General features: G+C 41.0%; 1 protein-coding gene across 3 annotated transcripts in view; it reads left to right on the top strand.

Annotated features, from left to right (window-relative positions):
- SMAD1 (SMAD family member 1) overlaps positions 1-15691 on the top strand; it is a 68894-nt gene extending 53203 nt beyond the window's left edge. For all 3 annotated transcript variants that reach the window (XM_025204309.1, XM_006023720.2, XM_025204310.1), the window contains exons 4-7: positions 3865-3981; positions 8435-8656; positions 12219-12475; positions 14473-15691. In XM_025204309.1, coding sequence (XP_025060094.1) covers positions 3865-3981; positions 8435-8656; positions 12219-12475; positions 14473-14616 — 740 coding nt within the window. In that variant the 3' untranslated portion in view covers positions 14617-15691. The remainder of the gene's footprint in view (positions 1-3864; positions 3982-8434; positions 8657-12218; positions 12476-14472) is intronic.
- Positions 15692-24548: the final 8857 nt, after the last annotated feature.

Here is a 24548-nt window from a genome sequence, read left to right as displayed (position 1 = left end):
AAAGAAAGACGCACCTCAGCTGTGGGAGTGAAGAGAAAGTGGAAATGTATTCAGTGTCGTGGCTCACCATGACTTAAAAAAGAGCTGGCAATGAGGGGACTGCAGGTAATGGGCATCAGCATATATTTTATTCAGATGGTTTGCCTTAGTCCAGGGGTAGACAACCCCCAGCATGGGTGTTGTATGTGGCATGTGTAGGCATTTTGCTTGGCATGCATGCCTCGGGGAGGACAGTGGGAAAGGGACCATGGTTGTGCTGCCACAACAAGGATCAGGCCCCTCACTGTCCACCTCTGGCATGCCAGCATTTTACAAATCAAGGTTGCAGGTGTTCTTAGTATTCTGCCCAAAATCATTGCAAACCCCTGCTTTACCCTATACTTGTGGTAGGTTCCTATCAGCATTTTTGGCACCAAGGGAGGGTATTGGAGCTTGGTCTGCCTTCTCTGAGTGCCAACCCTATATTGCACTACTTTGAGGCCTGGTGCTCATTTACCTTCTGGGGGAGCACTTTTTTTTTCCCCGAGGCCACAAAAAAAAAAGGTCCTGTCAGTATGTTTACCCCATATGGATCATGTATTTCATAGTCATGCTTAGTGTTAGCTGCATTTAATCAACTTCATAGTCAGTTTCCATTACTGAGCACGTGCTGCTTTTGGCAGCAGTTTAATGATAAACAGTGTGTTTAGTGAGGGTTGCTTGCAATCTTAAGATGAGGGGTTTTTCCCCCATGCTGACAAACCTTGTTTTGTATATGACTAAATATGGTATTGCAGTCTTCATCAATAGTTGTTTAGCAGTCAATATTTTAAGTATGTCCAGTAGCCAACTTAGAGATGGTCATCATCAGGCAATGTTGCCATTAAATAAGGTTGACTAACACCAACTGCTGAAGCTTCCTTAGCCTGACGAAGGGTTTTTGAACCTGAAAGCTTGCTTAATAACTATTCTCCAACCATTTGGGTTGGTCTAATAAAAGATATCAAATTCACCCAAGGAACCTTGGTTGACTAACAATAGCACTTTTAGTTTTCCTCTTTTTCCAATGCAGATAAAAAGTTTGGGTAACTTTTTTTTCCTTTAATTTTTTTCCTTTTTTAAAATTTGTCTAAATTGTCTGTTGAAGTATTTAGTCATAGTATAGCTTTTTTTTTTGGGGGGGGGGGGGTGTTAGAGAAATATTGCTACAGATCATCCTTGTTGTTTGTTGTGGAAAGAGACCCAAACATAAATTCAGCATTAGATTACAGTTATACAAAAGAAAGATGTTTCCCAAGGGGATCACACCACCACTACTTGATTAAATGTATTCAAATGGTGATGTAGTTCTAAGAAACAAATACACTTTGGCTGAAAAACAGTACAGGCCTTGGAAAGAAGCATTCAGTGTATTTTGCTTACTAACGGCAATGGAACAAATACCTTCTTTCAGTTTTGAACGTTGCCTATAACATTGTGAAAACCAGGGGTGTTTTGCTCATAGATGGAGAATTATCATCTAGAAAGCAGCCTCTGAAAGATCATCTTGTTTTAGGTCCGACCTTTAAAAACTGGGAGTAGAACACTCCACAAGTAAACATTTGTATGTGTACCTGCCCCCTATAGAGACTAGAAGAGGGAATGGATAGAAAGGGAGAGGCAAGCTTGCAAAAATACTGGTAATTTCTTATGTAAAATGGGTATTCTGAGTGAAGGTAATTACTGATAGTTGTCTATCGCCGAAGTTTCCCCTGGTGTATGAAGATCACTGATCTCTGAGGGTGGTGCTGTATGTACAAGTCCATGGTGAAAAATTAGGAAATTCTATAGCAAAACTTTTGTTGTGTGCAGTTCAGGTCATGGAAGGACTTCTATGACCCGAACTGGTGAAGAAGTCGACATGTATTCGATGTAGTGGCTCAGCATGACTTTAAAAAGAGTCAGTGGTGAAGGGACTGCAGGCAGTGGGCACCAGCATTTTGTACCTGCTTTTCTGTAGTACAAACTTTGCATGATTTTAGCGAAAAGAACTTGGTTTCTAATGAAATAGGTTTTCTTAGGTGTGTCCTTCATCAGCTGCTTTATGGAAGTTCATTAGATTTGGTCTCTGAGGAGTCTGTCATCCTGCGTTCCATGCCTAGAAGTAAAACAATCAGCAGCTGCAGGGGAAAAATTGAATGAGGGAGTGAAAGGCATCCACCTGAACCCCCTTCCAGTTGTCATCCCCTCTACTCCTTTCTTTCCCTCCCTCCCTCCCCCACCCTTCAATATTGCCTTGACTGAAAATATTAAGTCATTGCCTTGAGACTGGTCTCTTGGCAGATATCCATCTGTGTCGTAGGGAAGGAAGAGGCCCAATTGTGAAAATAATGAGGGGGGGAGTAGGCTTGTTACCTAATGATTTAAGAATATCACAGATGCTGGCTAATGGGTTGCCCTTGCCTTTGGCCTTCCAGCTGTACTACATATTCGTACTTTCCCATATGCATGTCATTAGTATAATGGATGCAAACAGACAAACAGTTGTGTTTAGAAGCCTAATAAACTTTTGGTCCATACCACAGGAACTTAACGTTCTCTGTTAGGGTGCGTGCCCAGGAAGGGAGAGACTTGCACATTCAAGTGGAAAGGATAGAGACTTGAGAGAGTTTAGCTCTTACTAGAGGGTTTTTTTTAAAGGGTTTTATATATTCTTTCAGTTAGCTTGACATTTTGAAGAACAAAATTGCTTACAAAAGGAAGCATAGTTCTCTTATTTCTTGCCTCTTGGTTACTTGCCATGATGGCTAGTTAATGACTCTGATGGAGTTCTGTAGGATAGGCTGCAGGCTTAATTTGTGAAGCTGAGTGGTAGTTTTCATGTCTTATGCTTCACAGCAAAGGCTTGATGAACATTAGGAAGGGATTTTCTGTTATAAAATTGGTTGGGTTCATTTTGGAAAAGGAGAGCAGGAAACTGAGTGACTGCTTCTACTATTCTTCTGAGCTTCTAGGAGGCTATGGTACATCTCCTTTCAGCAAGTACTTGAGGGAGCTGTGTTGGGAGTGTGGAATTGATGCCCAGAGGGCAGTCTGACTAAGACGTAGTGAGGTGCAAGTGTGCATGAAAAGGTCTAATTGTAACTTCAGCATCACAGCAAGCATGGTCACATTCTGTTGGCAGTGCTTACATCAGTGCATTTTCACAGGTTCAGCTAGTAGTTCAGCTCTGTAGTGTAGACGGCTGCTTCTAAGACCTTTGACTGAGATGAACTACTGACTGAACCTGTGAGAGTGCACTGGTGTAAGCACTCGTTTAGATGGGAGTTAGGAAATTATGTACTTCTGTGGAATTAGGGTAAATTTCTGTCAGTCCCCCATCTATAAAATCTTGATGATGCATCATAGGAAGGCTGATAATGTTTTTAATACATGTGAGATACTTGCATATTACACTAATGGGGACCATATTGAAAATGGCACTGATGGGTTTAGAAACTCTTGACTCCAAACCCTGTTCTTATTTTCTGTTCTTGTATTCCATATTAAATATCGATTTAGGACCTGATCCTGAGAACTGCAGATCGCTTTCTCATAGAGACATGAATATGTGTACAGTGCTATAAACTTGTGAAGTGCTATTAAGTAGAAATGGTGCCAAGCTATTATTATTTGTGGCCAGACAGAAGCACAGTAGTTTATATTGCAGTTAAACTTAATATGCACAGTAATTCTTTGCTTCCCTGAATCAAGGTCCATGATTGCTTTCTCAGATTTCTGATGAGTGGGTGGAAGTTATAGCTGAGTCAGACTGGAAGCATTTCCCAGCTAAAGCTGTTTATGTGGATATGTATGTATATTTTAAAGAGGGGGAAGGAATTGTATCTCTGCTTTTTCTATTTTTAGCTGATACTCCCCCTCCTGCTTACCTGCCTCCGGAAGATCAGATGACACAGGATGGCTCCCAGCCAATGGACACCAACATGATGGCTCCCTCAATTCCTCCTGAAATAAACCGAGGCGGCAAGTAAAACATTTCCCTGTTGTGTGTCCTCTGCTTGGTTTCTAAAGTGTAAAGAGCGCTTACCTTTCTTTTTACGCAGTAAGCATTGATCTGGATGAGTGCTATTTATGGGAATATGTAACTATAGACAGTAAGCAAAACTATCGGGAATATTGATTCTTCTTCTGTAGGGGGAAATGTATATGCTCCTAAGTACAAAAGCTTCTTTAAAGCAACACAGAGGATGTTGTAAGTTTGTCATGTTTTACTTTTTGACTTCCAACCAGAGGGGATCCAAAAACATTTTACAAACTCTGTGTATCCAGGACATGTAGTCACTGAAGTAAAATTGCTCCTGTTGTAGAGCATAACTGCATGATGGCATGCGATACCTGTCACTGCCTGTTCTTAATAATTTTTGGGGGGTATTGACTGATTGAGATGGTGTGCTTGATGCTGCTGTTCATAGCATATGCAGTTGTGGATGGGCTAGTAAGTTTGGAACAGGGAATATAACTGCCTAAATTGACATTTAATCAGGATGCTGGCACTAATATTATCCCACTTGTGAAATGATCCATGAAATGTTTAAGCAGGTGATCAGGGGATCTGTATACTATTTCTCTTGAAAGAAAACACAACCAATAACATTCTCTTAGCACCATGCTATTGCACTGGCTCAGTTGTGTGTGCTAGAGAAGGGCACAACCTAATGATACACCAGCACCACTCCCTGTAGCACCCTGGGGTTTTCTTGGGGGTTGTGAAGAAAGTCATGACCAACACTCTCCCTTCTCTAAATCTAAGCAATGACCTGGTATGTCCCCAATTAGCTTGAAAGAAATGTGATCACTGCCTGTGGTATTGCTGCAGGGAGAATTTGTAATCTTTTTAATTTTTGTTTTATATCCTGTGACAACATCTTTTAACACCCTGCTTTTTTAAAAATGTGCTGCAGATGACTGCTGAGTAAAGGGTTTAGTACATTCAACACAGTGAGAAGTGGTCCCCTCTGAAAACATATACTTGTATGGCTATGCATGCTGCCAGAAGAGAGAGCAGAGCTGAGTGCTGTTACCAGATGATTATAGTCCCGTGAACAATTTAGCTATACTTTAATTTTGTACCAGTTTTGCTGCAAACTTTGTCTGGGTTTAGGAGGTATATCTGCCCTTATGAAATAACTTTGGTCCCATCTGTGTTAACCTAATTTCCTCCTTTAGAGTGAGTTCACATTTTGATAAACGTACTCCTTGACATTTTTCAGTTTTGCTGATCCATACGCTATTGAGTACATTCCTTGCATTTGACAGAGGCCTAAAGTATGTTTATCGTTGTTTATGCCCAACTCTGCAGACTTCTGCGCATTTTATTTCTTGACCATGCATTGTTTGTTCTTTTAGAATTTTTGCATTGTATGAGACTAACAACCAAAGGAAATGGTTTACATGTTTCTTATTCTTAATTTTTTAATGGTTAAAGGAAAGACATCTTCCCCCCCCCCTTTTTTTGTCTAATTTTGTTATTTTTCCCCTATTTTAACTCTCAGTTTCTTTGATTAAAAAGGGAAGAAAAATAACCATGAGCAGACAACTTCTCATAAGTTTTTAAATGTTTTTTTTATTCTGTACGTTCCTATTTCTGTACTATAGCTTGCCTTGTTATATGTTGACACATTCAGTATCTCATTGCCCTCTTAATTTTTTTTTTTTTTTTTTAGTTTTTTATGTTAAGCATATTTTCAACATTTTGGTTGCAGATGTTTAGAAGCATGTTCTTTATGGAGATTTGTTAGTCTTGAGAGATTTGACCTAACAAGCTGCATCCTGTCAATGAAGTTGGGTAATTTCCATTGTTGGCCCATGCTGGGAATGGAGAGACGAAATGCACCTGCTCTGCATGACTTAAAGCAAATGCAAGGAAGTTAGTGTGAAATCTGTGAGAGAGAGATATGATTCATTCTGCAAGAATGGCCAGCTGGCAAGGTTTCCTCCTGACTTTGAGAACTGGGGCAGAGCTGTAGCTTTGATAGTTACTGGCATCTTAATGCAAAAGTGAAGTGTAGTAACCCCTTAGAAATCATTAAAGGCTATTTTTACATTGATTTGAAAAGGATAAAAAGAAAAATAAAGTGTTGTTAGACAACTTACACTTCCTCCAGCATTTCCCAGCCTACCTCTGATATCACCAGAAAAATCCTTCACCAAGGTTTTTGTCTAGAATACATCTTCACTTGACATTGCTACTTGTATTGCTCCTTTTTATCTTTCACTTGCATATTTTTCAAAATTCTGTTCATGTCTGTTTTGTCAGAAAAACTCTGGATGAGAAAGTGTCCTGCAAAGGAAAATACTAAATGTTGGCATCACTAGGTCATTTTTAAGAAAGATTTAGTAAGGTTAGGAAAAGGATCAGCTGGCTGGACGAATAAGTTTCTTACAATCCCAGTTTTTGTTTTTCATTTTTTATACTTTAGCCTGCTGTTAGCAACTCAGGGGATTAGAGTGCTGATTCTGAATCTGTGTACTAAGAATGAAAAATAGTCTTCATGAAGAAACACATATATACCAACCTTATCCTTTATCTCCATTTATTTGAAAGCAGTTTAATAATGGGTTGCTATATCGGGCACTTAAAAATGCACATTGATTGTAGGTGTCTGAAGTAGTACACACTATTGTTGGATATCCCATGTGCAACTCCACTGGTAGAGAATTGCTCCTTCATCCAGGAGGAAAAATAACTTCAGTGCATTATTCAAAACAACCATATATTTCAGGGTTTCAACTGACAAGCTGTGAAGCACCAGCTTCTCAAACTTCTGAAGAATTTGCCAGCTAAATGAGTTTTTTTTATAGAAGAGCAAATCATAAATCACACTGTTACCAAAATCTTGAAAGTTTTGAGGGATTTCTGTTACTTTGTGGCAAATAATTGCTTTGCAAAATCATGAATTTTGAATTTTTTTTATTGGCTTATGTTGAATAGATAAAGAATTGTAATGGCTTATGTTAAATTCTTGTATATATACTCTTAATTTCATGGCATCTTTGTTCAAATTGCATTCAGTTGTTCCACATACATGATGGCATAGTGTCATAAATTCCCATCATTGTGGTTTTATTTTTGAAAATCTGTGTAATTGTGCTCCATAGCCTAAACCTTTTTTGTTTTTCCATTGGGGTAAGTGTTGGGGATGGATGTAGCAAACTAGGTGACTGCTGGCACAGGAAAGAATTCCAAAATTTCCAGATTTTTAGGCTGTCTTCTACTAGTACAAAAAGATGTCTGCCACCTGAGTACCAATGCATTTTGCACACCTGTTTCCTTGAGTTAAAGTTGTTTCCTGTGTGGCTGTGAGAACCTCCCTAGGTCTTCTTTCTAGGTGGTGTGGTTGGGTGGGTGTGGGGTATGTGGTTGTGGGGGAGGCTGTGGGTATGTTTTAGGGGTATGATGCAGGGTGGGGTGTGTGGAGTTGTGGGGAGGTCCTTGGATTCCCTGGAGCATACCAGTCCCTGGATCTGCATGTGGTGGCAGAGAGTGGGGCCAGCCCCGCCTGGCCCCCTAGCATGCAGCTCCCCATGCTCCCACCCCAGTCTCAGGCCACAGGTGGCAGCAGTGTGCAGGACTAGTCCCACCCAGCCCAATAGTGCTGCTTCTCCCCACTGCCCCCAAGTCCCTGGCCACATGTGGTGGCAGGATGTCAGGCCAGCCCCACAGCACTCAGTGCCTGCGCTCCTGCCAGAGTCCCTGGCCGCAAGTGGGAACAGCATGCGGGGTCAGCCCGTCCCAGCCCCATAGCTCAGATTTCTTGCTTGTGGACCAGAAAAAGGATAGGAGTCCCTGAGGTCAAAATGCAACAGAGCAGGAGTGGCTAACCTGTGGCCTGTGCCACTTGAGACAGGGCAGCCTGTATGTGGTGCAAAGCAATGGATCAGGCAGGGAGCAGAAAACAGGGCAATAGTTTGAGCAGGTGAAGGGGATCAGAGTGGTACTTGGATAGGGTGTGGGGCTTACAGTACAGTATGCCTGCCAAAAAAAGGTTGTCCCCCACTGTGGGAGAGAATTCAGGGCAGGGGGCAGTATCTGATGTGTCTGTATCACTGTGTGGTAACTGAGAACTTAGTGCATAGTCCATTACTTTGGGACCAGCTACTAACTTGGATGTGTATATAAAATACAATTTCTCTCCTCTCTCTCAGTTCATAACAAGTGTATACGTGTTCTCTGTGCAAGTCTTGTGACTTCACTTTTCACTGTATTTGTACAAATTCCTATCTCGATCTCTGAAAAAGTTAAAAATATACATAGCACAGATGGACATCAGAGAAGATCTGCACTTAATTACAGTTGTTATCCAGATCTCCTTTCAGTGATCTTAAGCCAAAGTCTCCAAGTTACAGATCTTTAAAGCTTAGCCACTCATTAGTTCCAGGGCTGTTTAATTGCAACCTTTTCTTTGTTTCTTTGCAGATGTTCAGGCAGTTGCCTATGAAGAGCCGAAACACTGGTGTTCCATTGTCTACTATGAACTCAATAATCGTGTTGGGGAGGCATTTCATGCCTCCTCCACTAGTGTGCTGGTAGATGGTTTCACTGATCCTTCAAACAACAAAAACAGGTTTTGCCTTGGGCTTCTCTCTAATGTTAACCGGAATTCCACTATTGAGAACACAAGGCGGCATATTGGCAAAGGTACACTTCGCTGTCTTATTTCTACTCTTTGGCTTAACCTGGCAAACTGGGCTTTTTGCCTCAAGGCCAAACTATCATGCATTGTGAAGTGTTCATTAGAATGCTAGCAACTATGTAATTTCCTTGCCAAGTGTTGGAAGCAAAGAGCTGTTTTCACCTGTTGTATAATTGTCGGAAGCTTTCTGTCTTCTAATCAATTTTTTCATTGTCTGAAGGTACTTAGACTGTAATGAAACCAGCTGTCTTAAACACTTGTTCTAATTAAAATTAAAGAGCTCTGCTATTGAGGTTTATGAGCCTCAAACCTGAACCATAGAATTGAACAAATTATTTTGGGAATAATAAGAGTTATTGACGCAGACAACTTCACTGTGCAGAAATATAAACCTAATTAATTTATTATACATTTTAAAGAAGAGATTTCTAAGGGCAGAAAAGACAGTTTAGCACCCAAATGTTGATTTTCAGTGAAAGTATGTGACTACTTACCCTTTTGTGACTTAGACCAGTCTCCAGCAAAAGAACTGGCATCGGCTACATTTTGTGTTTAGCGTCAGCATGGTTAATTTTGCAGATATGTAAATGAAATCCAGAATTGTCATCTCTTAAATATATGGTGAGGACCTGTTGCGTTTGTGCAGTGACCAGCATAACAGGGTCCCTAGGTGCTACCATAATACAAATAATGTAAAGAATTGCTTTTTAAATCAATGTTAGGCTTCTTGAGGAGTTAAGGTTTGGGCAGGCCAGACTCGTAGGTATAAGTTTTGAGTGCCAGTCTCTGAAAAAATGTATATTAAAATAAAATGGACCATGAAGAGTGTAAGTCTTGCTGGAGTATGAGTTAATACAACCATTGATCAGTGCATATACAAATCATGCAGGCTCTGTTAACGAACCAAAGTAGGCCCCAGTGAATATGAAACTAGGCATATACCATATATGGCTTCCAAGGAAGTGCTGGAGAAGGAGCTATTGGTTTTAGAGGTGCCTGCAAGGCCAGCAAATAGAGAATTAATTGATTTTAAGATCAGTATAAAACACCAAAATAAACGTCAGTGACGTGGCAAACAGGTAGGAAGGGTCGACTAATTAATAAAAAGTAGAATGTAGTTAATATCACCTAAATATGTTGTAGAAATTAGTGAGAACTAGAATGTATTTGCTGTAAACATCAAGTTTTGGTCAGAGTATGAAAAGGCCTTGGGAACCCTTAATACTTTATTCCAGGTTTAGGAATCAGGTTCGTAATCCAAGAATGTTCATGCCTATACTGTGCCTGGAATGACTCGGCTAGCACCAGGAACCAGGTGGTCATAGATGTCTAGGCTTGTTTGTGGATCATAAACCTGGCCAAGCTTCAGTTGGTTGTGATAAAAAGCTTGTGGTCCTTTTCTTGTAACTGTGCGGTTGGTAGGGACACAGCATTGTAAGTGGTACCCCAACAGTGCATGCACTGCCCATCCAAATAAGAGAAGCCAAATGTGATTGGTAATGCCTAACCCCCAAACAGTACTAACAGAGTCAGGTAACAACACTGACAGTGTGCCCTAATAATATTAGCAACTCCCTGAGAGCCGACAAGGCTCTCTGGAAGATTCTTAAGGCAAGTTTTGTAAAGGAACTTTGCCATCTAAAGGAGTATCTAGGCAGAATTTAAGTGCCTAAGTTCGAGTGGCTCAGTTTCAAGAGGAGAAGTGCAAAGCAAGTCCATCCTAGCCTTTCTTATAGCCTGAACGATAGTGTTTCATTTCCTGAGCAAATGCTCCAACTACTATGGGATCATACAAAAAGTAGGCATCACCCCCATCTTCTTCCCTAGCAGCTGGGTTTCTTTAAAAGAGTGAGCCAGTCACCTCTACACAAAAGGATGAGCTGGGCACAGAAGTCTTGGATTGAGCGGTTTGGGCTATGATTCCCACTTTCACTCAAACACTTAATTCAGGGCTCCAGGTAGATGTCCACATCTGGAGGTAGGAGGAGGCAGCATTTCCCATTGGGTGGTAAAGGCGAGAAGCTGGGCTTATTAGCTTGGGTGCCATGCTGCATTAACATACCGTACTATTTTCTGTTCCAGAACTAGTTCAGAGCATCTCCGCATCTGTTACTTTGCACCATGAAGGCATGTTGCTGGGCATTTAACTTGGGGGTTTTGAGTTCTGTTTCTGGATCCAGGCACTTGAATGTTTGGCTTGAGAAATGTCAGTACTACCAAACCTGTGTCCTCCTGTGAATATTGCCCATAAATTTTAACCAGAAAACCTTTCTCCACACTAATACCTTTGCAGACCTCAGCAGTTTTTCCTACACCTAGGCTGTGCCATTAAATTATATTTCTTGTTCCTTCCTTTCCTCCCTACCCTGTCCTAACAAATATTGATGTATTTTTGCATAGCACTGCATTTATTTTCCATTTCAAATGTAAAAGTAAACTCTCAAAAGCAGGCAAGCTGCAAATAAAGTCCTTTTGAAACATTAACTGCACCAGATTAAGAAGCAAAGGCAGTTGAGGAAGGGTGGAAAATGCAAAAAGGTTTTCAAAAGGCAAGTGTATACAAGCAATGATGGCAGGAATGTTATGCTTCTAATGTCTGGTTTTGATGTTTTTACTTACACACACACACACACACACACACACACACACACACACACACACACACACTATAAGAAAATACAGAACAGATTTGCAACTCCTAAATCAGCCACAGATTGTTTTGCTAATCAGATGACATAACTTGTCATCAGTAAAATCTTAAGGGGATATAGCATTTAAATGCAGTCAAGATTTTTCCTTAAAGCTCTGTCCATACCCTCCTCCCTCCCCACCTTTGCCATCTTGCTGTTTTCAAATGGCTTCTTTCAGCAGAAGAGGACTTAAGCCCAAAAAGTCAAGTCAAAGTTTCTGCACTTCCTAAAATTTATAAACTGCCGGAGAGTTCGGAGGGAAGAAATTTGAGTTTTCCTTACGCTTCATGTTATGCCACTGACATTTGCTTGTTCACCGTAGGAAAAGGCTGCAGGTATAACCCCAAGAATGAGGTCAGGAGATCCATCTGGAAACCCTTTCCTCTGCTTCAACCCCTTAGAAATGCACCTCCATTGAAGCTATGTTAAGCTGTATGCCAGCATTCAGTGCCTCCAATACAGACCCAGGCAGGACTTCCTTACTTGCTAAAGACTTTTGTGGGCCTGAAGGAGACGATAAGTGTCTCCTCTTTTTGTGTCCTGAAATATGGATGCTTGGGTTATCTGTTGGAACAGGTTATCTAACCATGTAAATCCCCCTTCTAGGACTGTTATTTGTAGAATTTTATACTCTGGGTTTATAATAAATTAATGTTTTAATGTTGCCATTAAATAGTTGATTTGAAAAGCAAACTTACTGGTAGAATGTGGAGGTACAATAAAGCCTAAATTATCCAGACTAGAGATTGAAACATGATATGCATTCTTCTTAGAACTTGAAAAACATGGAAGTATCTCCATCAACACAATACGTGGAAAAAAAGTTTGTGCTGTGTATTTATTTGACCTCTCCATAACCAATATTTTTCCCTCTTAGGAGTTCACCTCTATTATGTTGGCGGAGAAGTGTATGCTGAATGCCTTAGTGACAGCAGTATTTTTGTGCAGAGTCGGAACTGCAACTATCACCATGGGTTTCATCCAACCACGGTGTGCAAAATTCCCAGTGGCTGCAGTTTGAAAATATTCAACAACCAAGAGTTTGCTCAGCTTCTGGCTCAGTCAGTGAACCATGGCTTTGAAACAGTGTATGAGCTTACCAAGATGTGCACTATTCGTATGAGTTTTGTAAAGGTAAGTAAGGGTTATTGTTTACAAAATATAAACCCAAATAAAAATAAGTGTTTCCTCTTGAAGTATCTTGAGAGATTTGTGTGTTTTAATGTTATAAACAATTCCTTTCTTTCCCTCCTCGCCCCCCCTTCCTTAAGCAAAGTTCACCTATCAAGTATTTCATTGAAAATAAACATTTTAACAGCTTGTATTAACAGCTCTATAAAAGAGAAGTTTGTTGCATAATATTAAATATACAAAGCTGTTCTAGGCAAGCATCACTTTATTGATGCACAGACTTCTGCAGTCCAGGGGTGCATTTCATGTGGGCTCAGCTTTAGTTTTGTTATTTCACCTCAGAGTCTTTCCCTTTAGGCTTTTATAGGCTTGTTTTAATGATGCACCTGAGTAGGTGCCATCACATTTTCTAGCTGTTAATATTCCCTTGACCGAATGTTGCATTTACCCACTTTTTAGTTCATTTCTCCAAGAGTGAAAACGAATATTTGCATTTACTTAAGCAATTCTGTGGCATTCTTTAAATATGGAGCACCGTCTCTTCACTTACTCTAGATCCAGAGAAGCAACACACTAAACTTTTTTTGCTTATCACAGCCAAGTTGTGTATTAGAGGTTACTTTTGTATCCTTCAACTAAGTGTTATATTCAATGATAATCTGTTCCTGAAAACAATTAAAATCATTAACTCTGGCTGACCCAGGAGGGTTGTCTTAAATGGAAGAGCTAGTCCTGCCCTGTAGCGTACACATCCTTCTACTAAGAAATGGTTGGCATTTGGTCTCTTGGCTCTGTAGCATATCCTTCCATTCTTAGGATACTTGTAAGGATTATAGCAATGACCCATTAAGGTGACTTGTGGGGGGGCTGGGAATGTGCATTGGGTTAAAAGAAGTAATCAGAAATTTTAAAGGCTGTCAAATGAAGCCAGTATTATTTTTAATCTTAAGTGGCTGTTGCTTCAGACATGTCTCTTTAAGGGTTAGTATGGAACAGTGCAGAACCTTGCTTTTGATTCCTTAGCTCCATCTGCTATCCCCAATATCCTCCCAGAAGACAGTTTACTGTATTGCACTGTGTACAGTGAGTTTAGCTTACCAGTGATCTGGGAAGAACTTAAATCTTATAACTGAATCCCTTTATTTTAAAAGAGAAGCCATCAGTGTCTTCCTATTAATTGGTAGCTCAACTAGGAGGTGACTGCCACCTTCTTCTAATATAGTATTGGGAGGGCAAAAATATCCAGGCCATTCAGTACACCTTCTCTTAAGTGCACTGCACTAATGGTATCCAGTGGCTGTTTTTTGGCTACAAAACTGGCCAGGATACTTTTGGCTTATCTTCATCTCAAGCACACTATCCAGCTACTGAAGAAACTCGCCTTTTTCCTAGTTGCACGTGGCCACCTCTTTTTGAACCTAAGAATGTGTCTGGCAGCATTTCATTGCAGCTTGCATTCCTTTTAGTCTTAGAGCATGAGGCTTCTTCAAACTTTTTTCCCCTGGGACAATCTAATCCCATTTCCTTATAGCCCATCTTTTCAAACCATTTTCTCACTCTTTTTTTCAGTGGCCAGAAGAGCGCGCACACTTAAATGCAGTAGCCTCAATCCATTTGCATTTAAATGGCTTACTTCAAAGTATTTATCTTGGGTTCTTCTCCTCCAAGAGAATGAAGTAATGCCTGCTGGCAAGGAGAAGGGGTTTGGAAATCTCCAAAAAGAAGGGAATTGTGCAGGCATTAGACCATCATGAGCATCAGGAGATCCATGAGTTGGAGCTGAACTACATCTTTGCATTTTTCTTTTAGGGCTGTAAAACTGCCAGTTGTTTAAGTAAATTTAGAGGACTTGGTGTAAACAGACACAATAGTGAATTTTGCCCAAGACACAGTGATATCTATTACTGTCTGTATTGCATAAAACAACATGATCAAAGTACTACTTTCTTATTTGACCATGTAAAATCAGATAACTTAACTGCATGACTGTTTGTTTCCAGGGCTGGGGAGCTGAATATCATCGCCAAGATGTAACGAGCACTCCATGCTGGATTGAGATACATCTGCACGGGCCTCTTCAGTGGCTGGACAAAGTTCTCACTCAGATGGGCTCACCTCATAATCCTATTTCCTCTGTGTCTTAAAGAGTTGCAAGCTTCTGTGTTTTAGAGACTTTTGAGCCTTGCATGTACTTGAAGGATGTATGAGTCGGACACATTTAGGAACTGGTAACAGCTGAATAAGAGCCTTGATAATACTTGACCTCTGTGACCAACTGCTGGATTCGGAGTGGGGGGAAACCGAAACCTTTTAACATACTGTTGGCATCAAAATTTTTTGGTTTACATTGTAAAGTTATATTATAAAACTGTTTTCTGCAAATCTTTTAGCAGGACTTTGTTAATAGTTAGAGATGACCAAGACAACAACAAGCTCCTGCACTGTGTTCCCAAGGGATCTCCCTGTTGCTGGCACTCTGAGGTCTCCTTTTTCACATGTTCAGCTTTTGTTGTCTATCACTCTGTGTTCTCTGGGCTTGAGAGCCTGCATGGAAGTCTGCTTCCCACAGGCTTTCTAAAATACATTGTTAAACCATTTTGTCTAGTGATAGCTCCTGTTCTCTTAAAGAATATGATTTAGTCTTGATCCCGTGTAATAATCTCTCTGAAAATGTGTACTGACCATACTGCTGTAAGAATGTTAGGTATGCTTTTTGCTAAATGTATGTACAGTGTATTTGAAAGTTTTAGAATTGATTTAGGTTAGATTAGAGGACTTAGAAGTATACAAGTGGGGAAGGGATGGGAAGGGAAAATGACAACTGAAATATAGAATATACTGTAAACATAGCGTGTTAGTTTAAAGAAACAAAACTGAAGCCTGGATTTTGCTGTGTATTTCAATTTATTGTTTTTATAGTGGCTTTATCATAACTCTGATTTATTTTTGCCCCTTTCCTCCCCCCCAAAAAAAGCAGTTATGCAGCTAGTTAATTCTTATGGCTGACAGGAGGGCAAAATTAAGCTTCTGACTGCAGTTCTCTATATTTCAAGACAAATTGTACAGTCTGTTTTTGAACTATGTAGCAGTTTTATGCAGTTTACATAACAGAAGTAGGCTTTAATTTTTGTAAGAGAAGTTTGTTTTGCCAAAGTTAGTAACTGTTAAATGTTCAGAGGACTTAAAACCCCTGTTTTGGATCCATTTCAAACTTAAAAAGTGTTTAAAATATTTTTTTTTTTACTGTTTTTGGTTTTTTGTTTTCTTTCTGCTAATCTTTTATATTCACTTAAGCTGTAGTACTTTTTAAGTACTTTATTCCAAAACTAGTGGGTCATCTTTACTGGAAGTTTTCAATAAAACTGTTGTTATTCCTTACTTTGATTAAAACCTTGTCCTGTCCACTTCTTACTTGACATTTAAATCACCATAGGTGCAAAGACTAAAAATCTGTGCACAAAATAGAAGATTGAGTGTTACGTTTAGTGCCTGGTATAGGTTGTTAGCCAAAAAAGTCAGTCCTAGAAGCTAGTGATTTTATTGGGGAGGAGGGAGGGGGGAGAGGCGGGGTACAGAGGCTGGGGAGGGAAGGGGGGATGTTTTTCCTAATTAAGTACAAATACAGTGGTTAGTAGAATTTTTCACTTTTTTTTTTTGGCACTATGCAAAGCCCTCAAACTGAGAAACTGTCAACTTCAAAGAAGAAGGATGAGAGATTTAGGATTAAATGGTTACATGGTCAGCTTTCTGTATTTTTCCATAGACATCTGACAGACTGAAATCTTGGGAGCCCAGGTACTGGGAACTTTGCTTATGCAATGTAAATTTTTGATTCAGTGTATCCCATTGTAGACATTCAGAGGAAGGCAGGATGGCTTACGCAGGGCACGGGATGCCAGGTTTCAACTCCCACAGTGACCACTGGCCTGCTGAGTGATTTTTGAACAGGACACTTCACTTATCTATTTCCTTAGTTTCCCCATCTCTAAAATGAGGATAATGATAGTGATGGCCTTTTTATAAGGCCAATGAAAAGTGCTATGTAAGAGCTGGGTATGTTGGGAAAGGATTTTGGAGCAGGGATTTGTTTGTGAATCTTCTGGCTTCTCAGCGTAGTGTTCGAGAAGAATGCCTACACACATACTTTGGACAGACGAGCAGGAGTTTTTTACCCTGGCTGTCTGTTTTAATTTCATTATAGTGAGTGGTGCCTACCTTGGCAATTTTTCCAGCCGTTTTGTTGGAGAGTTAAACTCCCAACCATCTCTCATGCCATTTCCTGACACAGCTGACAGCATCTGGTCTCTCTACTTCATTAGCTTTGTGTGTTTTGCTTTGGTTTGTTTGTATCCCAGTTCTTATTCACCATACGTGTTCTGGCATAAAGGCTCCAGCTGTAAAGGCCATTGAGGGCACCCCTGAGCAGAGAAGAGAAAATTGGACCAGTGAACTGGTGAGGCTGGCACACATTTATGGTTCTTCTACTCCTTATGTGGGCCAAGGCAGAAGCAGTGTGGGAAGGGAGTGGTTGTTCAGGAGCCTGGCACTGTTTTATCCACAAGGGGGAAGGATCATTACAAAATGGAGAGAGCAGAGTAAATTGGAGATTGTAGGATCTCCACCCCAGTCTTTGTCAGTTGCTTTGAACTGCAGCGCTTCAGTGGATTCTGCAATCATATGTGAAACTAGTGGTCTACATTTTGGGAAGTTGAGGGAACAAATTATTGCTTTCTTCATGACCATGTAAGACGGTGTTGGTAGAGGGGAAGTGCAGGAGGTTTAAAATTGCAGTGGTCTCGGGTTAAAGAACACCAAGCATAATAATGTTACTTACTACTTGGATTTGGTTTCTTGCTTTCATTCAACAGAAGCAACAAAGGGACAGGGAAGGGCAGTGAAAATGGAGATACGTTGTGTGAGGGTGGCCACACAAGTTCAGAGGAGTTCAAGGAGAACAAGGCTATGCCTACAGCACTTTGCCCACTCTCTCAGGCACAGCATACCCCCTACCTGCTCCTGTTCTGCTTGTGCCAAATCCAAAAACAAGGCAGTGAATCTGAGCTGAGGATGCCCCACACTACTATTCTCATCAGGCTTGGGGAGAAGAGGTCTAGGGAGTGACAGCTTGGGGTGTTCTTCAGAAGGGCCTCACCTCATTTCTGGGCATAGTGTGGATGGAGAGGTAGGGTGTCATGTTTGAGGGAGACAGCCCTGGGATCACTGATGAAGTGGTGTAGATTCAGCATTAGTTGGTGAAAGATATGCCATGGTACTGGGGAGTAAGTACAGGCAGGATGTTGGTAGGCCTGCATTCTGTAAAGGTTACCATTATAAGATCTGTTTTAGTGGCTTATAATTTCCAAGCTTTAGCTGAAATTTCCCATTCTTGTATGCCTTCCCTTGGTTGATTTTGATCTGGGACAGGGATTTTAGCTGAAGTGATTCTGTGGATAAGTATATGGACAAATGGCAAGTTATACCCATGTTAAATTCTTGAGAACTTTTCCTTTTGAATGCTTTAGTTCCCCCTTGCTTTGGGTTGTGAAATGTACCCAGAATTTAGCAGAGGGTAGTCCTTAATGGCAAGGCACATCCCTGAGATGAGAACTGGAGCAAGAGAAAGGAGGGTTGGGACAGTTGAAAGACTCCAGGTCTTCAGGGAACTAGTCCCTGCCTCTGCCACTAAGTGTCTGATTCAGGGAATGTCACTTGGATCAAATGTTCTAGCGGTGGTTACTAGGTGAATGAACCTCTCTTCTAGGTGCCTCACTAAAGACTATGGGTCTTGACTTATCAGAGCACTGAGCACTCAGCTACCACTAAAATCACTGAGAACTGTCCTTTCTAATGCTAAAGATACTGAAAAATCAGGTCCTAAACATCTTAAATTGAGCACCCAGCATTAGTTTGTTTGCACTTGGGAACCTGAGCAACAAGGAAATTATCTGGAAAGCGGAAATTATTAGCTCTTACTTCTGGGGTTTGTGAAGGTAAGTTTAAGTTTATGAGCCGGTCTGATACTGTAATGGTGAGCTCAGTAGAAAGCCCACGAAGAAATTTATACAGTAGAACCTGGTTTACTGAATTGCGTATGGCCTGAAATCAGCTTATTTCACAGTGGGGTTGCTGAATGAAGGATGAGCTGCACAGCGTTACAGCTCTTATTTCAAAGTGTTGCTGCCCCACTAAGCTGGAGCACAGCAACAGTCCCGTATGTAGGAAAAAGCAGAGTGCTTTGAAATAAGCCATAACAACCAACTGGAGCATCTTGGTGGTCCCTCACAGCTGTTTGTTGTAGCTCCATATACACCCTCTGCTAGTCTGCAAATATTCATGTTTGAACCTAACCCCACAAAGGTTCTGGATTGTGCTGTAATTTTCTTTGTGCAGTAAGTATACAACATGTACTGCTTCAGTGAACAAGTGGGAGAAAACAGAACATCGAAAAGCTGCTCTCTGTAAGGACGGTCCACCTGGGTACTGAATGAGATGGGGATTCTCTAATAAAATGGTATGCTATCATGTCATTGGAGTCTGTCATAACGCATGTGCACAAGTAGGAAGAATTAAGGTTACACAGGCAGTCTTAATTCTACCACTTCTGAACTTCCAAATCTTTCAGTGTTCTTAAAAAAAAATAAAAAAATAAAAAAAGAAATTGTATAACTTACAAGAGCGACATGATTTCGAGGGTGTTGTTCAGTGGATACCAGTTATTTTTCTCAGATCCATGAGAAAATAAGCAGTAGATGCCTGCCTGAAAAGATTGTTTCACTAGATTTTAACGGCATGCATCTTTGAAGCTTTAGCTGTTATAAATAGGAACCTACTCAAATCCATTGTTGCCTATGAAATTGGGCAATGCCTGTGAAATACTGGGTGGGGGGAACTTGCTGAAAATAAAATGACCCATGCGCCTGGTGGGGGGCTGCTAGCATGAAGTGGAGCTGAAGATGGCTGCTGCCCCTCGCTATTGATTGGCCGAGGGTTGCCTCACCCTTCTCCAGTCAGTGCTGGGGTTGGGGGGGTGGGGGCTGTATGATGGATAGCCCTTAGAACAGGGGTGGGCAAAATGTGGCCCGCCAGTCCGTTCTATCTGGCCCGTGGGACCCCTAAAAAATTTAGAAAATTAATATTTATCTGCCCTGGACTACCTGTCATGTGGCCCTCGATAGCTTGTCAAAACTCAGTAAGCAGCCCTCTGCCCAAAATAATTGCCCACCCCTGCCTTAGAACCACCAATCAGTGGTGAGGAGTGGGTCCACCAGGGCCTCTTAACCAATTGGGGGGGTGGGGCTGCAATAAGCCTATGAAAGGCATGGCTGGCTCCAATCTACCCATGAAATCTTTCAACTGCCTCCTTGATTTAACCCCTAGTTATAAATCCTGGGCTAGATTCCTTGCTCCTGTATGTTGCTGTAATTCCGTTGCCTACACCAGAGTTACACTGGCATAATGTTTGTGCAAGTGGAGAAAAAGATCCACAGTTCAATTTTGCCTTTGAGACTAAGCCATGTTGTTAGTAGCTGGGGGACAGTTGTGTCAGTACAGAGTAAGATGCGATAGATTTTTAAAAGTTGAAGGTAAGGTAGGGTGGCACTTTACAGATTAACTGGTTCAGAGAGACATTAGCTGTTATAGGCAGCAGCCTACTTTGGTTGATACTATAGCGGATTGTTAAAGGTATTCTATTTATTTTTACATTGCTAAATGTATTCTTGACAAGCTGGGAATCTTGTAACTAAAGAGCTAATGAAATGGTGATGCAGTGATATCACAGAAGCTGAGCCACTGAGACACGATTAGGTATTAGCTGTTAACTTGTTTCTCTCTAATGCTTAGTTAATGTGAAGGAGTACTTACTGTTTTAGAGAGATCTGCATGGAGTGATTCAGTATCCTCGCTAGCTGCACTACCTCTCTACTACTCGTAGTCAATTACCCAGAAGGTTTCCTGGACATGGTTCCATCATATTTTGAAAACTAAGTTGTATTTTCTAAGATGTCCAGGAAACCTTCTGGGTGATTGACTAACAAGGGTGAGATCAGGATTTGACCTACTGACATTTCAAATGTTTAAAAACATATACTGAATTTTAAGAACACTTTTTACAAGGGCACAAACCTAAGCAAAATACATATTTTTCCCTCGTCAGCTTCAAAATGAAAACAAATGATACTGCAGATTGAATGTTCCCTGTACTCTTTCCATTCTTCCTACACTAAACCTTTCATGTCCCAAAGTTAACTTCTATTTGAAATATGAATTCAGAGTGATACTTGCGTGTTGGCCTCAGTCAGCACTATAATCTTATCATCAGTTGTGTGGATCTTGATCAAGATTTTTTTTAATTATTATTATTACCATTTGGATGATCCCATAAGAACCCTGGCATGCTTTGGGTTGGTGCTGGAATAAGAAAAAGAGAAAATTTGAGTTTTGGTGTCTTGTGTATTTTTGGTGGAGAATGTTTGATCAGGTAAATGCTTCAGATGTACAAGGTAACCTTTTAAATTAACAGAGAGATACTACTTATACTTTGCTAGTACCATTGACCAGTTTTCAGGATATGTGGTGTTTCTTCATGCTGTTTGCAATGCCTTTGGAGAGAAAGTGAAGGAGGACTCTCTCTCAAGCACAGTTTGAAGCTGTAGACAGCTGGGAAGGATTTCTGACACCTCCTTTTGATGGTCTGTATTTTAAGGTTCCAAATGGAAGGCTTTTCAATGCCCTCCTAGTTCAAACCTTTGCTTTGATCCTAGTTAGGATTGAAATACTTAATCCAGTCCCTTACCCTCTTGTTAATTTTTAATCAACCACAGTTTGAAGCGTCTGCCATTTTTTTTTTAAAGTATATGGCTGTAATTCTTCTGCATAGTTGTTCCTAACCTTGGCTCTGCATGTGCATTACATATTAGCTGCTTGGGGTACTGTCACACTCCAAAACTTTGTCTGGAAAAGTTTTGGGGGACCTTCCTTGTACCTTTGCCTTCAACACCCCATTTTCTTACTCTGCAGCTTCTGCTGCTATCTATGTGCAGTGCACAAACCACTGACTTGTAACCCTGGTGTAGTTCATGGCCAGTTGTCAGGATCACTGGTGTCTTTAAGAGAAGTAGGCCCAACTCCCTGGGATAGAGCAGGTGAATCCCAACTGGACCTGAGTAACAGGGTGAGGGGAGGCACCTGAGGCTAATAAAGAAACAGAGCAGTTAGGAAGGTTGTGGTTTTTTCTGTAGGGAAGAGCTAGTTGGGCCCTGGCACAAACTGCAGGAATTTTCTGCAGAAGGTTGAGACCTGGGCGGGAATGGTAAAAGGGCTTTTTCTGCGTCAGCCAGCGATGGAAAAGGCTGGAGAGATCTAGGGGTAGCAGGGGGGGGCAGCAGAAGGGATTGGTTGCTGGCTTCCCATGAGCTGGAGGATTGAGAGAGAATGAATCAACAGGGGGGATTATCCACAGACATTACTAAGATACGTTTCTGGAACTTTGGAAGTCCACTGGAAGTTTGCTTGTTGGCCTGTCCAGCCACATCTAAGAGAGAAGACGATTCCCAGGTGGAAAGTCTGGAAATTGTTGCCAGGAAGAGCAGGGAAGGGCTCCAGCATAAAGGGCTGGGACTGGTCAACAAAAGGACCTGAGGAAGCGCTGCAGGAGTGGCAGAAGATATCTATGTGAAGGTATTGTTTTGGGGACTTGTGTGCTTGGTGGGACGAATATAATTTTGTTGACGTTTAAAGAACGGTCTTATGTTGAAGAAGAAAATACATGGCTCTAGGTATGGGGGATTCTAACCATAGCAAAAAATGGTGAAGCCTTTGATGGTCCAAAAGGAGAATGGAGGTGATACAAATGGTGAAGCCTTTGATGGTCCAAAAGGACAGAATGGAGGTGATCCCCCTGCCATATATCCTTGCCCCTAAGAGTCATGGTAGGCAGGAGTTAATCGTGTCTACACCACCACACAAACTGTGCAGAAATTATACAGTGCTTAGTCTGGTTTGGTATCCTGTATGGCAGGACGTTAAGGCTAGTCCTCCTACTATTGTGGTCATGCTTTCACAGCCATAGTTGTCTCTGGCAACAGTGGACACGCATGGTTTCTTCTGATGTTTTTTTTTCTGTAGCTCCAGAGCTGTTCATAGATTTGGGTTTTTTTTCCTTCAGCTTTACAAATGTTTCAGATGTCTTTGTTTTAGGACCTTTTACTGTTTAGATCTTTCATGGTATGCTGCTGCTTCTGCCACAAGCCAAATCCCCGATCATCACTTTGTGAGTTACTAGTTCTCTGATAGTCTGATTTATTAATTTATTTTGGTTCCACTGTTTAGCGTACTGTAGCCTTTTATTCTGTAGACTCTTAGTCTGCTGTTTCGATATTCATGATTCATAACTGTGAACTGGCAGTCGCACTATACGTAACATAACTCTATCATCAGTCACAGTAGAGCAATGTATTTTTCACGTGTGTCTCACTTCATGCATTTTTATAATTGTATATGGTAGGGGGAGAAAGTGTCACTACATTAGACTCTTCTTTACTGTCTGAAGCACTCTTACAACTCACTCCAGATGGGCTCTTATACCATTTCTGGAGTTACCATCTTTTCTTTCTTTCCCCTGTACACTGTTGAGCCACCTCTTTACTTGTTGGCTAATCCCTTTCCTTTTTTTTCCCCAATGCCTTCCATGCAACAACTGTTTGACAAACTTTTCTCATCCCTGCTGAATAACATATGTTCCAGTCAGACCACATGGCTTTAAAGTCCAGTTGCGAGAGGTGGATGAGGGAATTATGAATTGCTGTAGTTTCTGGAAGCCGCCCACAAAAATATGTACCACTTTTCTTGCTTCTGCTTCCAGTGCTTCTGGGGTGAGGAGACCCTTATTATCTGATCTCAGTTTGGCTCAGATACTGTTTCAAAGATCAGTTTAATTTTAAAATGCATTTTGCAGTAATTTATCACTTAATTTGTATCAGACAGAAACAACAAAACTCTCAACCAAGGTGAACCAAAGTTTGTATGTGGTGGGTTGAAATCCCAGACTGCTCCCTTCAGTTGTATGCACCCAAGTTGCAGTTACTTGGGTTTTTTTATTAGGCAGGTGACAGTGGCAATTTTTTCTCAAATGCATGCTAAAATACTGAGTGGTTTAGCTTTAGAGAGAGGTTATTTGTGCATTGAACCAGTCTCGTACTTGTTGCCAGCAGTCTTCCTTATTGAGGACACCCTTGCACAGCTCTATTTGTATTACCCTCTAATTGGACTTGTGATCCTGTCAGGTGTAGGCAATGAAGATCTGGCATGAGAGCCTACCCGACACTTGGAATTTACTCAGGCAGATAATACATGCTGAAGCCTATCCTGCTTTATCCTCAGTGATAATAAGGCAGGATAGGTCAGTCCTTGCTCAGGTTGCAGAGACCGTTTTTTTTCCTACAGTCTCTGCAACCTGAGCTATGTAGAAGTTAGTGTGAGTGTGCCCTTCATGAGCTGCAATCCCACCTTTGGTTACGGTGGAAAGAGATTCTGAGTTTACAATGTCCATAATCCCATCCAGTTGCAGTGCAGTGAATGGAAAGGAAAGGATGACAGTTTGCTTCTAATGCCTTACAGACTCACATCTCTGTTTAGAGTCATTTAATTGAGAAAAATGCTATTCTAATATCAATAAACAGACTTAACTAGTTTTTCCTATGCTATCACTTTAAAAAATGCCAACATATGTAATGGGTAACTTAAACTAGTACAAACAGGGAATTCAGATTTACTGTAACCTTTGACAAAAGGTTAAAGACTGACCATCTCTAAGACATTGTTTTTCTTTCGTGTTCCGGATGCTGCAGTCACTTCCCTTTACAAGGCCATCGAGTTCAGGCATCTGTGTTCTGCCCCTACCCTCCCAAATTCAGTGGTCGCCGCTCTGTGGTCACCAACCACAAGGAGAAACGAATCATCTGCTCAACAGCAGCATGTGGACAAGACTTAGATTTATCATAGTAGTAGAAACAGAAGCCTCATCTGCTCAAGCAATGATGCCAAGGGTGGAATTTCTTTGTGTTGTAGGGTGACTTTG

The sequence above is a fragment of the Alligator sinensis genome, unplaced genomic scaffold (genome assembly GCF_000455745.1).
Source record: "Alligator sinensis unplaced genomic scaffold, ASM45574v1 scaffold169_2, whole genome shotgun sequence".
In the NCBI taxonomy this organism is placed as follows: domain Eukaryota; kingdom Metazoa; phylum Chordata; order Crocodylia; family Alligatoridae; genus Alligator; species Alligator sinensis.
This window is presented reverse-complemented; position numbering and strand designations above follow the sequence as displayed.